Source organism: Bubalus kerabau, chromosome 8, assembly GCF_029407905.1.
Source record: "Bubalus kerabau isolate K-KA32 ecotype Philippines breed swamp buffalo chromosome 8, PCC_UOA_SB_1v2, whole genome shotgun sequence".
Lineage (NCBI taxonomy): Eukaryota > Metazoa > Chordata > Mammalia > Artiodactyla > Bovidae > Bubalus > Bubalus kerabau.
This window is the reverse complement of record NC_073631.1, coordinates 89,796,283-89,811,516: the sequence shown is the minus strand read 5'-3', so window position 1 is coordinate 89,811,516 and position 15,234 is coordinate 89,796,283. Positions and strand designations below refer to the sequence as shown.

The window sequence follows — 15,234 nt, the reverse complement described above, 5'->3', positions numbered from 1 at the left end:
CCTTTGATCATTATGTAGTATCCTTCTTTGTCTCTTTTCACAGCCTTTGTTTTAAAGTCTATTTTATCTGATATGAGTATTACTACTCCTGCTTTCTTTTGGTCTCTATTTACATGGAATATCTTTTTCCAGCCCTTCACTTTCAGTCTGTATGTGTCCCTTGTTTCAAGGTGGGTCTCTTGTAGACAACATATATAGGGGTCTTGTTTTTGTGTCCATTCAGCCAGTCTTTGTCTTTTGGTTGGGGAATTCAACCCATTTACATTTAAGGTAATTATTGATAAGTATGATCCCGTTGCCATTTACTTTATTGTTTGGGTTCGAGTTTATACACCCTTTCTGTGTTCCCTGTCTAGAGAAGATCCTTTAGCATTTGTTGGAGAGCTGGTTTGGTGGTGCTGAATTCTCTCAGCTTTTGCTTGTCTGTAATGCTTTTGATTTCTCCTTCATATTTGAATGAGATCCTTGCTAGGTACAGTAATCTGGGCTGTAGGTTATTTTCTTTCATCACTTTAAGTATGTCCTGCCATTCCCTTCTGGCCTGAAGAGTTTCTACTGAAAGATCAGCTGTTATCCTTATGGGAATCCCCTTGTGTGTTATTTTTTGTTTTTCCCTTGCTGCTTTTAATATTTGTTCTTTGTGTTTGATCTTTGTTAATTTGATTAATATTTGTCTTGTGGTGTTTCGGCTTGGGTTTATCCTGTTTGGGACTCTCTGGGTTTCTTGGACTTGGGTGATTATTTCCTTCCCCATTTTAGGGAAGTTTTCAACTATTATCTCCTCAAGTATTTTCTCATGGTCTTTCTTTTTGTCTTCTTCTTCTGGGACTCCTCTGATTCGAATGTTGGGGCGTTTAACATTGTCCCAGAGGTCTCTGAGATTGTCAATTCATTTTTCTTTTTTACTTTCTATTTCATTTATTTCTACCATTCTATCTTCTACCTCACTTATCCTATCTTCTGCCTCTGTTATTCTACTGTTGGTTCCTTCCAGAGTGTTTTTGATCTCATTTATTGCATTATTCATTATATATTTACTCTTTTTGATTTCTTCTAGGTCCTTGTTAAACCTTTCTTGCATCTTCTCAATCCTTGTCTCTAATCTATTTATCTGTAACTCCATTTTGTTTTCAAGATTTTGGATCATTTTCACTATCATTATTCAGAATTCCTTATCAGGTAGATTCCCTAGCTCTTCCTCTTTTGTTTGATTTGGTGGGCATTTATTCTGTTCCTTTACCTGCTGGGTATTTCTCTGCCTCTTCATCTTGTTTATATTGCTGCATTTGGGATGGCCTTTCAGTATTCTGGCAGTTTGTGGAGTTCTCTTTTTTGTGGAGTTTCCTCTTGGTGGGTGGGCTTGGATGGGTGGCTTTTCAAGATTTCCTGGTTAGGGAAGCTTGTGTCGGTGTTCTGGTGGGTGGAGCTGGATTTCTTCTCTCTGGAGTGCAATGAAGTATCCAATAATGAGCTATGAGATGTCAATGGGTTTGGAGTGACTTTGGGCAGCCTGTATATTGAAGCTCAGGGCTATGTTCCTGTGTTGCTGGAGAATTTGTTTGGTATGTCTTGCTCTTGTTGGCCCTTGGGTGGTGCTTGGTTTCAGTGTAGGTATGGAGGCATTTGAAGAGCTCCTATCGATTAATGTTCCCTGGAGTCAGGAGTTCTCTGGTGTTCTCAGGATTTGGACTTAAGCCTCCTTCCTCTGGTTTTCAGTCTTATTCTTACAGTAGCCTCAAGACTTCTCAGTCTGTCACTTCTGAGGCGGTTCCCTCTGTTTTAGCTTCTGTTTGCTAGTCTCTTCAGTGTTTAATTTCTGCCCTGACATAAGGGGGGCGGTGGTGGACACTTTTTTAGGCTCACTTGTTCAGTCATGCTGTGGGGAGGGAGGGACGCTGCAAACAAATAACACTGGTATGTGTGGGGAGTGCTCGCAGACTCTCGGCCACATTGGGTTTGCCCCCGCTCATGGCGTCTGTGCTTTCCCTGTCTATACTGGTCAGGCTCTAAGTTGCTCTGCCGGGAACTGTCTGAGGCTGGCCCTGGGTTGTATGCACTTCCCAGGTCTAAGCCGCTCAGGTTCAGGGACTCGGGTAGTCCTCAAAGGCACAGACTCGGTTGGGCCTGCATTTTGTGCCCTTCCCAGGTCAGAGCAGCTCAGGTGACCAGTGTTTGGCGAGCGCAGTTGCTGCAACTTACTGCCTCCCCTGTCCCTGCCGCTCGGTTTTCTGGGTGTACAACTGGCGCACCTTCTCAGGTGAATGTCGACCGTCCAGAATCCCAAGAAGTCTTGGTTAGCAATGAAGCCTGCTTGCAGTTTGGTGAATGATGCCTCTCCAGGGCTGCAATTGCCCCATTCTGGTTCTGGCTGCCCCCGCCTGCCTGTCTCCAGTGGGGGATGGGCCAGTCCACGGCCGGCTAGCTCTTCTCAGTCCTTTGTTCTGTGAGCGGGCCTGACAGTGTCTTAGGTTAGGGCTTTTCCTGGAGTAGCTATCCCACAGTCTGGTTTGCTATCTCAAGTTAGTTCCCTCAGATTGCCCTTGGGGCATTCAGGAGCAGTCCTTACTCTAAGCAATGCAGCCCACACCTCCCTGCCCAGCCCCCGCTTGCTAGTGGCGGATGCGGGCGTCTGCGCTGCTTCTCTGCTGGAGAAGAGCAGTAACTTCTCTGGAGTTACCGTTGGGCACGTAATCTGTGGGTTTTAATTATTTATTTATTTTCCCTCCCAGTTATGTTGCCCTCTGAGGTTCCAAGGCTCGCCACAGACTCACCAGTGAGAGTGTTTCCTGGTGTTTGGAAACTTTTCTCTTTTTTAAGACTCCCTTTCCAGGATGGATCTCTGTCCCTATCTCTTTTGTCTCTCTTTGTATCATTTTTATTTTTTCCTACCTCCTTTTGAAGACAATGGGCTGCTTTTCTGGGTGTCTGATGACCTCTGCTGGCATTCAGAAGTTGTTTTGTGGAATTTACTCAGCGTTCAAATGTTCTTTTGATGAATTTGTGGGGCAGAAAGTGGTCTCCACGTCCTTATTCCTCCGCCACCTTAGGACCGCCTCCGGACTGCCTCCTGCTTCACAGTCTAAGTTTTAGTTTGGTTTGGGGACAGTAATGTTTTATTTAAAACATTTTTTGTTAATATTTTCTCCCCTCCTTTTATTTATAGGGAACATGCTCAGTCACTTTCAATGGGCACCAAGAAGAAGGTCTTGGTTCTTGGATCTGGTTACGTATCTGAGCCTGTATTGGAATACCTGTTGAGAGATGACAGTATTGAAATCACAGTAGGTAAATAAGCCCTGATTTTTAAAGAAGAAGAAGTAAAACTGGTTTCAAAACATGTTACTCTGTGAATTTTAAATCACAGTCTTGTTTCTAAACTTCAAAAAATTATTTTTGGAGGTGTTAAAGTGTGTTTTACTCTCTGATTATTGAAAGGAAATCTAAAGCTTGGACTTTTTAATTCTTGAAACAGGTTCTGACATGAAGAATCAAATTGAACAATTAGGCAAGAAATATAATATTAATCCTGTTAGCCTGCACGTTGGTAAACAAGAAGAGAAGTTGAGCTCCTTGGTGGCAACACAGGATCTTGTCATCAGGTTAGTATGTAGCAAGAAATGATTGACATATGTCTCGTTGTTATTTTTTAGTTTCGCTCCTCTTCTGTCTTCTCCTTTCCCCTTCTCCCCCTATCCTTCCTTCCTGTCTCTTCTCCTTTTCTCTTCTCTCAATAAACTTTTAAATTGAAGTGTGCATCTGGGAAAGTGCACAGAGCTAGGTAGTTCCATAAATTTTCACAAAGTGAACACAGCATGTAACCATCACTCACATCAGAAACAGAATATAATAGCAGCCAAGAAGCTCTCCTTGTGCCTCTATTTATTACTAGTCCCATCCTTCAAGGGTAAGCACTGTCCTGGCTTCTAACATAGAGATGCATTTCTGCTACTTTTCATTCTGTACAATCAAAATCTTTCAGTGTGCCCCCTTTTGTGGCTGCCTTCTTTCATTCAGTATTGTGACTGTGAGAGTCCTCTGTGTTGTTGTCTGTAACTGTAGTTTATTCTCTTTGCTGTGTAATGTTCCATTATGTGAATATACTATTATTATCCATTTGACTAGTGATGGATGTTTAGGTTGTTCCCAGAATTTGGCTATTATGAATTGTGCTGCTATGAACACTTTAGTCCTTGTCTTTTGGTTACCATATATATGCATTTCTGTTGGATATTTACCTAGAAGTGAAATTGCTGGGTCATGAGGCACTCATGAGTCATATTTTGGTGGCTATTTTAACCTTTGGACTTATAAAGCTTAAATTAGAGTGAGTAGATTCTTTAGCCCTGTGACCATTTTTAGCCTTAGCAGAGAAACAGACCTTGAAATATATAATTTATTACTATCTAATACAAATAGAGATCTAACTTCTAGATATAGGGCTACATGATATTAGATACTTCATTTTGAAATTACCAAAGTGATGAGAATAAGCTGTTTATTCCTAGAATATATTTTTTTCCTAGAAGACAGAAGGAACTTAAGCTGCTCTTTCATAATTATATCACTTTCATAGTTCCAACTCAAATGATATCTTTGGGAGAAGTTCTATGATGTCCTCCTTAAAAAAGATAGGGGGGCTTGGAAAACAGACCCAATGAAAGGTAATTCTAAGTGGAACTTTCACATTATCTCTTCATATAGGATCACTTTGAACACTCAAAAGCATTATTCAATTTATAAAAATTTAATGTGCATTAATTATTTTTCAGTAAAAATTTATTAATAACCAATAGACCTTGTCTTTCAGGATATGATTATGAAAGCAAGCCCTTATTCAAAATGGAATATTGTAGCCTACTGATAAAGAGAATTTGTTTTGCCACACATAGGTACCTAAATATAAAATTGTTGTTTGATTAAAAAAAGAAAAGATAATAAAACACATTTTGAACAAAATTGGAAGCAAAATATGACAAAATCATGGACACAGACAATAAGCTAATAATAGGTATAAATTTTAAAATTCATTGAACTTGTGACCTTTAATAAGATTTAACATTAGCAAAATCTGCTTTATATTTAATTTTTCTTAGTTGATTGAGTTTCTATGCTGAATAGTGGAAATGCTGTTAAACATTGCTATCCTGTAGTGTTTCTTAAATACCTTTTTATTTTTTAATTTGGAGAAAGAATGTTTTGATGTAAAATGTTAGGGGCTATCAAAGTAAAATGTATGGAGAATGTTTCACAAGATTTTGTAATAATATGTCAAGTTCTTATGGTTGTATTTTGCATTTTAGTTTTTAATGAGCTAATGAAAAGTCATAATTGAGTTTGATATATTACTTTGAGAATTAGATTTATATTTTGTCTATGTTTGCACAAGTGTTGGCATTTCCAACTATTTGGATTGAGTTATGTGCTGGTGAATAGATGCTGTCTTACATACATAACGAATTATGAATTCTAATCCCTTTGTCTTATATAGGCACCACCAGTCAAAGTCCTATCGTTCTAGTTCTCAGCATATTAGTGATTATAGTGATTAATATAGTGATTATTAGTGATTAGTGCTGATAATGCCAAAATTTAAAAAATATTCTTAGATCTTGATAAAATTTTGATCAGGCAAGTTTTCATTGTGAAGAATGTGACAAAAAAAGAAACACTTCACTTAACCCTTAAGATGATGCCATGGAACATTTTCTGTTAATACTTTTCCAACAAAGAGTTTTGCAGATATTTGGTACATTGGCTTTTGAAAGGTTACTATATTCAGTAACAATTATTTTTGATTAAAAAAGCTGAAATACAGAGATAAAGAGTTTTCATATTGTCATTGGCAAGATATGTACATAATTCTGTTCTGCATGGTAATAAATCTAAGTAACAGTACTCCGTTCTGTTAACCTGAGGAGAGATAAGTGCCTAAGAGGTAATTTTATTGTCTGATTTTATGTGAAATGCAAAAAATCTGAAATAAACAGGATGAACGCAACAAGAACAGTGATACACTATAATAATGTTTATAAGTTTGTATTTATATTTTCATTATACTGTGTAGATAGCTTTACCAAATAGGTAATAAGCTAGTAGAACTTATTGTTATGTGACTGATAGGATGCTTATTAGTCCTTGGATAGAATATGAATGGAGAAGGCAATGGCACCCCACTCCAGTACTCTTGCCTGGAAAATCCCATGGATGGAGGAGCCTGGTAGGCTGCAGTCCATGGGGTCCCTAAGAGTCGGACACGACTGAGCGACTTCACTTTCACTTTTCACTTTCATGCATTGGAGAAGGAAATGGCAACCCACTCCAGTGTTCTTGCCTGGAGAATCCCAGGGATGGGGGAGTCTGGTGGGCTGCCGTCTATGGGATTGCACAGAATCGGACACGACTGAAGTGACTTAGCAGCAGAAGCAGCAGAATATGAATATACTAATATATATCAATATTTGTGGAAAGTCATTTTTTTGTGATTGTGTAGTCCCAGCACCAAAGTAAAACATCTGAGCGAGATGCTTAGAAAACTTAAAGTTGAGTTTTGAGTACAGTTTCTGTTTTTGCTCACCATATAGACTTTTAGGGCTTCTTAGGTGATAAAGAACCCACCTGCCAATGCAGGAGACGTAAGAGATGCGGGTGCCATCCCTGGGTGGGGAAGATCCCCTGGAGGAGGGCATGGCAACCCACTCCAGCATTCTTTTCTTTTCTTTTTTTTTTTTTAATTTATCTATTTTTTAAATTGAAGGATAATTGCTTTACAGAATTTTGTTGATTTCTGCCAAACATCATACTCCAGCATTCTTGCCTGGAGAATCCTATGGACAAAGGAGCCTGGTGGGCTTCAGTCCATAGCGTCGCAAGGAGTCGGAAACAACTGAAGCAACGTAGCACGCGTGCATAAACTTTTAGCTGTTTTGATAGCTTTTACAACAATCAATACCCTTAAAACTCATTTCCTTCTCTGGCCTTGCTTGCTGTTGCTGCTGCTGCTAAGTCGCTTCAGTCGTGTCCAACTCTGTGCGATCCCATAGACAGTACCCCGCCGGGCTCCACCGTCCCTGGGATTCTCCAGGCAAGAACACCGGAGTGGGTTGCCATTTCCTTCTCCAATGCATGAAAGTGAAAAGTGAAAGTGAAGTCGTTCAGTCGTGTCCGACTCTTAGCGACCCCATGAACTGCAGCCTACCAGGCTCCTCCGTCCATGGGATTTTCCAGGCAAGAGGACCGGAGTGGGTTGCCATCCCCTTCTCCTCTGGCCTTGCCTAGACTCTCCTTTCTAATGTAACGTATAGATTACCTTCGGAGAAGGCAATGGCAATCCACTCCAGTACTCTTGCCTGGAAAATCCCAGGGATGGCGGAGCCTGGTGAGCTGCCATCTGTGGGGTCGCATAGAGTCAGACACGACTGAAGCGACTTAGTAGTAGTAGTAGTATGGATTACCTTGACTTAGTTTAATGACAGCCGTTTGGAATACTTGGAGGTAAAAAGAATAGCAACCTTATCTTTTATTAGGGAACTCAAGACAGAAAATCATAGAAATATAAGGATAAGTAAAATAAATTCCATTAAATGTTATAAAGGGATAGCTGAGTGCATACAGAGGAAGGTCTGGATTTGGGAAAATCTGGGAAAGTTTCCTGGAGGATGTACCTTTTCAGACTTTTCTTTAAGGAAGGTTTGACCTGGATGGGGATGGGCAGGTGAGGGACAATTTTAAGTGGAAAATATAGTGAAAGTAGTTTCAGAAATGGAAAAGTAAAGGCTGTGAGTGGAGAATTATAATAGCTTCTATAGTTTATAAAGGAGATAAAGGGAGGAAAAATGGAAAGGTGAACTGAAGATCATATTGAGAAGAGCTTTAAATACAAAAACAGGATGAATTTATTCGATAGTCTTCAAGGAGTAATTGATCATCTCTGAGAGAATTATCAGCATGATGCTTCACTTCAGTGCAGGTCAAGGTGTGTTGGAAGGAGAGTTGGAAAAGAAAGTTCTGATGAGTTTCTCCCTCTGTTTTTAAGCTTACTGCCTTATGTATTGCATCCTCTTGTGGCCAAGGCATGCATCGCAAGCAAAGTTAACATGATCACTGCAAGCTACATCACCCCAGCGCTAAAAGAATTAGAAAAGAGGTAAGTGTCAGTCAGTTTTCAGCAGCTCCATGGAATTTTTAAATTTTTCTATCCGAAGTTTCCTTCTTTCTCTTTCTACCTCTTTTAGTGTCGAAGATGCTGGCATCACAGTCATTGGCGAATTGGGATTGGACCCTGGTCTTGATCATATGTTGGCAATGGAAACAATAGATAAGGCCAAAGAAGTGGGAGCCACGGTGAGCCCAATTGACACCCAAAGTTCCATTTAGGAAATTATTAAGAGGTCTAGATTTTTGTGTACGGAAATAATTTTTCTACAACTTTGATTAAAGAAACGGCTATATTTTTTAAAGGTTGTATTCCACTTATAATTATTATAAAATGTTGGCTATGTTCCCTCTGTTGTACAATATTTCCTTATAGCTTTTTTTTTTTTCAGGCACTTTCAAAATCATAGTTTATTACTTCAGATAAAAAGATAGTATACATATTAGGGAATCCCTTAAAACTCAATTCTAGAGTTATACACCATCTAGTACTTTTGCACTGAATGTTAACCAAAAAGAAATCTCTAAACCCCTGAAAACCCCACTAGTAATATGAACTATGGTAATAAAAAATTTGACATTTAATTTGTTCAATATATAGTATTTACATTATGAAACCAGTGGTGATCCAATAAACAGTGCTAGGTATTATTTATGCATAATAGTTTGTACCTCTTAATACCCTGCCCCTCTACTGCACCTCCCCGCTTCTCTTTCCCCAATGGTAACCACTAGTTGGTTCTCTTTTATCTGTGACTCTGCTTCTTTTTTGTTATATTTGCTAGTTTTTTTAGATTCCACATATAAGTGATATCATGCAGTCTTTCTCTGTCTGCTTATTTCACTTAGCATAATACCCTACAAGTCCATCCATGTTGTTGCAAATGGCAAGATTTAATTATTTTTATCACTGAGTAGTATTCCATTGTATACATATACCCCATCTTATTTATCCATTCATCTGTTGATGGACACTTAGGTGCTTCTGTATCTTGGCAACTATAAATAATGCCGTGATGAACATTAGGATGCATGCATCTTTTTAAATTAGTATTTTTTTCAGATATATACCCAGGAGTGATATATATGGTATGTAATATGGTAATTCTATTTTTAGTTTTTTGAGAAATATCCATGCTGTTTTCCACAGCAGCTGTACCAATATACTTTCCCACCAATAGTGTATACGGTTCCCTTTTCTTCACATCCTCTCCAACGTTTGTTATTTCTGTTCTTATTGATGATAGTTACTCTGACATGTGTGAGGTGATATTTCTGATTGTGATTTACTTTGCATTTCCCTGATGATTAGCAATGTTGAGCATCTTTCCATGTGCCTGTTGGCCGTTTGCATTTCCTCTTTGGAAAAATGCCTGTTCAGGCCTTCTGCCCATTTTTAAATCAGGTTGTTTGTTTTTTTGATGTTGGGTTGAATGAGCTGTTTATATATTTTAAGTATTAACGTGTTATTAGTCATATCATTTACAAATACTTTCTCCCATTCAGTAGATTGTCATTTGTTTTGTCAATGGTTTTCTCTACTGTGCAAAAGCTTTAAATTTTAATTAGGTCTCATTTGTTTATTTTTGCTTTTATTTCCTTTGCACTGGCAGATGGATCCAAATATATATATATATGGCTCTAATTTGTGTCAAAGAGTGTTCTGCCTGTGTTTCCTTTAGGAGTTTCATGGTTTCTGGTTTCACACTTGGGTCTTCAGTCTATTTTGAGAAAAAGCTGCTGCATTCTAACTCATACTGTGACTAGAAATTTCAAGTATAATTTTGAAACTGCAGAAATATTTGTGTAGTTAAAAACAGTCCAAGTCTTAGCATAAATTTTTAGAGAAATAGATGCTACTATAATATTTTGGTTTGATAAAAGACTTAGACTGCTACTTCATCCAAAATAGACTAGAGACCTAAGTGTAAGACCAGAAACCATGAAACTTCTAAAGGAAAACATCAGCAGAATACTCTTTGACATAAATTACAGCAAAAAATATTTTGCTTTTTGATCTTTAGACTGCTTTGAAAATTCTGTAGTATGGTTTGACTTTTAAAAGTGAGAAAAATTCTTTATAATATTATCAATCTGTTGGTATGTAAAGTATCTTTTATACATAAGAAGGAGCTATTGGACATAAAATGTGATGAATCAGATTATATATAACCTAAAATAGATTATATATGTATATAATCAAATAAAAATTCTAATTAATTAAACTGTATCATATAATTAACAATATTTTATATTAACATATTAATCAGTATGAATAATTATGCACACATAACCAAATTATAATCAAATATATAATTTGAATTAAAAGGAGGCAATGATCAAGCAGAATTGAACTAACAGTTGGAGTTTTAATAGAGCAAAATGTTAGTCACAGTATCTAGAGGATTAAAAAAATATATATATATAAATATAATGGACTTAAGTGGTGTTTGGCTTTAAGGATGTATTTTTGAAAGCCTTTGTAACTTTAAGAAAGGAGAAACTCTAACAAGTTTACTTGATTTGTGTCATTGTACTTAATTATTTGGATAGATTATTCTATCTTATTGCTGATTCTTTATTTTACAGATTGAATCTTATGTTTCCTACTGCGGTGGCCTTCCAGCTCCTGAATGTTCAGACAATCCTTTGAGATACAAATTTAGCTGGAGTCCAGTGGGAGTTCTGATGAACATAATGCAGCCCGCTACCTACCTGCTCAATGGAAAGGTGAAGGAGGCTCATCAAAGCTTTAGAGATAGAAACCCAAAATAACTGCCTAAGAAAATCCAAAATCCTTTTCCCTGATTCCAAGGCCCTTCAGTGCTGGCTGTGCCGCTTGTCCTCATTTCCTCCTCCTGCAGTGTTTCCCGGCGTGTATTTTCTGTTCTTTTCAGTGTGCTCTCCCCACCATCCCCAGCAAAGCTCATTCTTTCCTCTTTGCCTTCTTGCAAGTTGTTTCTGCAGTTTAAACACTCGGCTTCTCTGCATGTGTATCTGCTGGTCATCTTGCAGTTTATTTCAGCATGACAAATGTTTACTGAGTCCCTATTATGTGCTAGACTTGGGCCAAGGCACTAAAGGTTATCATGCTGAATGAAGTTCCTGATCTCAGAGAACTCATGACTGGAATGGGGTGGCTCTTGGGATGGAGAATTTGGTGGGTGAGGGAAAGAAACTAACATTTCTTTCCCAGCTGCTGTGTGGCAGAATGTAAGAGCTCTCTGAGTTTAGTACTGTTTTCATCATTTTACTATAAGGAAACTGTGGCTCAAAGAGAATGTTCACAGCCATTTAGCTGGGATTCAAATCCAGGTCTAAGCCTTTTTACCCCCTTTTTTACCAGATAGCTTCATGGCAGGAAAGGCAGACACTGGAAAAATTGGTATAATTCAATGAGAGAAGTTCCAAAGTATGCGAACATGTCACAGTGACGCAGATGAAAGAGGAATTGACTTGATTTTGGTGAGGAGGTTGGGAAGAGGAAAATTAGCAGGAAGAGATGTACTCAGCTTTGAGGGTTAAGAAGGTGCCAGCCTGGCAGAGACACTGCCACTCATGACTGTGCTGAGTGTCAATTTCATCTAATTCTTACAATAATGCTATAAGGTTACCTTTTCATACTGTTCATGGGCTTCTCAAGGCAAGAATACTGAAGTGGCTTAAATACTGAATACTGAAGTTGGCTTAAAAGCTCAACATTCAGAAAACTAAGGTCATGGCATCCAGTCCCATCACTTCATGCAAATAGATGGGGAAACAGTGGAAACAGTGTCAGACTTTATTTTGGGGGGCTCAAAAATCACTGCAGATGGTGATTGCAGCCATGAAATTAATAGATGCTTACTCCTTAGAAGGAAAGTTATGACCAACCCAGACTGCATATTAAAAAGCAGAGACATTACTTTGTCAACAAAGGTCTGTCTAGTCAAGGCTATAGTTTTTCCAGTGGTCATTTATGGATGTGAGAGTTGGACTATAAAGAAAGCTGAGCGCCGAAGAATTGATATTTTTGAACTGTGGTGTTGAAGAAGACTCTTGAGAGTCCCTTGGACTTCAAAGAGATCCAACCAGTCCATCCTAAAGGAAATCAGTCCTGAGTGTTCATCGGAAGGATTGATGTTGAAGTTGAAACTCCAATATTTTGGCCACCCGATATGAAGAACTGACTCATTTGAAAAGACCCTGATGTTGGGAAAGATTGAAGTCAGGAGGAGAAAGGGACGAAAGAGGATGAGATGGTTAGATGTCATCACTGACTCAATGGACATGAGTTTGGGTAAACTGCGGGAGTTGGTGATGGACAGGGAGGCCTGGCGTGCTGCAGTTCATGGGGTCGCAAAGAGTCGGACACAACTGAGCGACTGAACTGATGAGGTTTCCAAGATAGAAACAGGCATAAGAAGCGCTAACTCAGCCTCAGTTAGAGATGGCAATTGGCATTAGTGAAAGTTGCTCAGTTGTGTCCAACTCTTTGTGACCCCATGAACTGTAGCCTGGCATGGACTGTAGCTTCCCAGGCTCTTCTGTCCATGGAGTTCTCCAGGCCAGAATCCTGGAGTGGGTAGCCATTCTCTTCTCCAGGGGATCTTCCCAACCCAGGGATCGAACCCAGGTCTCCTGCATTGCAACCAGATTCTTTACCATCTGAGCCACCAGGGATTGCCAGTGTCCAAATCACATTGATCTGCTTTGATACTTTATGCTCTTGACTGTAAGGAAAGACTCGCAGTTGGGAACAAATATAACTGGACCAAGGGTTCCTCTTTATGTTTTGTGCCCCAAGCACCTCACTCACCTCATGCTAGTCCTACCTCTACAGGGAGTGACAAATTATGTGATCAGACGTGGATCTTAAAAAAGATTATTCTGGCAGCGGTATTATAAGTTCTCAGTGTATCTGTGATCTAAATGTATTTCATGTGAAAAAAGTAAATTGAAAGAATTTCTTAGGGTGAATGTTATTATCAACCACTAGGTTCTGTACCTATGATGAGTGTGGCTCCCAGCCTTGCCTACAAACTGGAATTGCCAAGGCACTTTAAAAATACAGATGTCTGGGCTACATTCCCCAGAGATTCTGATTTGCCTGGGCTTGGGGATCTTTAAAAACCTCCCAAATGATTCTAATGTGCAGCTGAAATTGAGATGAACTGATTTAATGACCAGAGGACCAAAGCTGAACTTAAAACATAACAGAGCAAGCAGGACACTTTATGTTGATTCTGGAAAGACACATTCACATGTTTCAGGATATGAAACAGGACCCCTAGGTTCTGGTCCAAGTGCTGATATCCCTGAGTGTCACCAAAGACCATGCAGTTGTAAAGGCCAACTGGGCATCAGTGTCCCGATGGTGGGCACTAAGTTTCCATCTAGTTTCCCAGGTCTACAAATCATGAAGGTTTGGGCCCCAGTCTGAGATTCTACCAGGCACACATCCTTTTCTACACCACTGCCGATCTCCTGTTGTGTGTCAACAGCCCCTTCCACCTGCTGCTGTGTGGATCAGAGACTGACCCACACTTGGTATAAACTTACATATGAATGCAAGAAGAATTCTTGCTACAGTCACACAAAATGCTTATTATCAGGAAGCTATATAAAGATTATATGGCCAGATAAAGATTATAGCAAGGAGGTCAGTGGAGAGCAATATGTGCAACAGAAAGGGCAGGGAGCCTGATGCCATGGGGCCTGGCATGGTGCTCTAGCTCTGCCATTGCTGGCTGGGCAGTACTCAAGCCATCATTTCATCTCTCTGAGCTTTGGGTTCCCTGCCTGAAGATAAGCATAATCATACCAGCCTTGCAGGGTTCTTGCAGTCGGGCTTTGTGAGGTCATATAAATTACACTCTGCTTAACAGCAGATTGTCAGGCATGTCTTAAGTCCCCAGCAAATATTAGCTGCATAAAGAAATAAATGGTGATGAGAACTCAGGGAAAGCAAGAGTTGTTTTCAGGCAGTAGAAGTTGTATTTGTTGAATTTGAAGTTTTCCCCTTTCATCCTGAACTCCTTTTGTAAAAGAGGAGTGCTTTTTGCATCTCCCTGACACTGTGGAGGACACCAAGAGAAAACACGATGCCTTTCTTTTCTTTGCTAAAACGATACTTTTCTCAAGGTCTCCTCTTGTGACTGCAGCTTGTCCTGACCACTCCAGGCCCTGTTAGCTATTCTCTTGTCTGAACTCCCACACTTTGATTGTCTGTGTCTAAGAACTTCCCGGATGCTGTATTATTCACTCAGCGATTCAAGTGCATCAGTCTATCTCCTAACCTGGATTGTTAGACTTCTTGAAGCCTCTCTTGTCCCTCCATCCTGTCCGTCACCATCACCTTCTGCCATGGAGCAGGTCTTACATAATTCACAGAATCATCACGACAGAGCCAGGTGGCTTCTTTGGCTTCTGCTTGAAATCAAAACCTTAAACTTTTCCAGCAACTCAGAGAGGAGCCTAAGATTTAAGATGTTTCTCACTGGAAATTACCACAAGGATGTAGGGCCATGAGCTCTATTACCAGTACTGTTGTTCACTTCTAACTTCTAATCCTGTTTCCAACACATCTGATTTCCTTGCATACATTTGGAGACAGTGACTGTGTCTTCTCTGAGTTGTCTTCTCTCCATGGGTGGTGGAACATTGATGGCATCTGGTTGTGACGTGGCAGACCTTTGCCATCATCTCCTTCAGCCTCCTCTCCAAGTCACTCACAAGCAAAACACATACTATAAGTAAGGATTGTGTTTGTTCTGCAAACACAGCTTTGAGATGGGTTTCCTGCCTCTTTTTCCATTGCCTGCCACTCTCTTGATTTCAGCACCCTGCCTCCCCATTGTAGTTGCAGCTCTCCACTGCCTGCAGCCATTCTTAATGTAATTTTCAGGTGCATCACCAGTGGCATGATCAGGAATGCTATACCTGGTTCATCAATATCCTTCTCAAAACACTGATCCACAAATGAGCACCATTAAGGGGAGAGTATGGTATAGTAACCCACTCCAGTGTTCTTGCCTGGAGAATCCCAGGGTCGGGGGAGCCTGGTGGGCTGGCATCTATGAGGTCGCACAGAGTCGGCCATGA

At 39.7% G+C, this 15,234-nt stretch overlaps 1 protein-coding gene across 5 annotated transcripts in view; it reads left to right on the top strand.

Annotated features, from left to right (window-relative positions):
* AASS (aminoadipate-semialdehyde synthase) overlaps positions 1 to 15,234 on the top strand; it is a 79,158-nt gene that overhangs the window by 43,648 nt on the left and 20,276 nt on the right. For all 5 annotated transcript variants that reach the window (XM_055590795.1, XM_055590796.1, XM_055590792.1 and 2 more), the window contains 5 exons: positions 3,164 to 3,285; positions 3,473 to 3,599; positions 8,033 to 8,143; positions 8,232 to 8,340; positions 10,741 to 10,881. In XM_055590795.1, the coding sequence (XP_055446770.1) occupies positions 3,164 to 3,285; positions 3,473 to 3,599; positions 8,033 to 8,143; positions 8,232 to 8,340; positions 10,741 to 10,881 (610 nt within the window). The remainder of the gene's footprint in view (positions 1 to 3,163; positions 3,286 to 3,472; positions 3,600 to 8,032; positions 8,144 to 8,231; positions 8,341 to 10,740; positions 10,882 to 15,234) is intronic.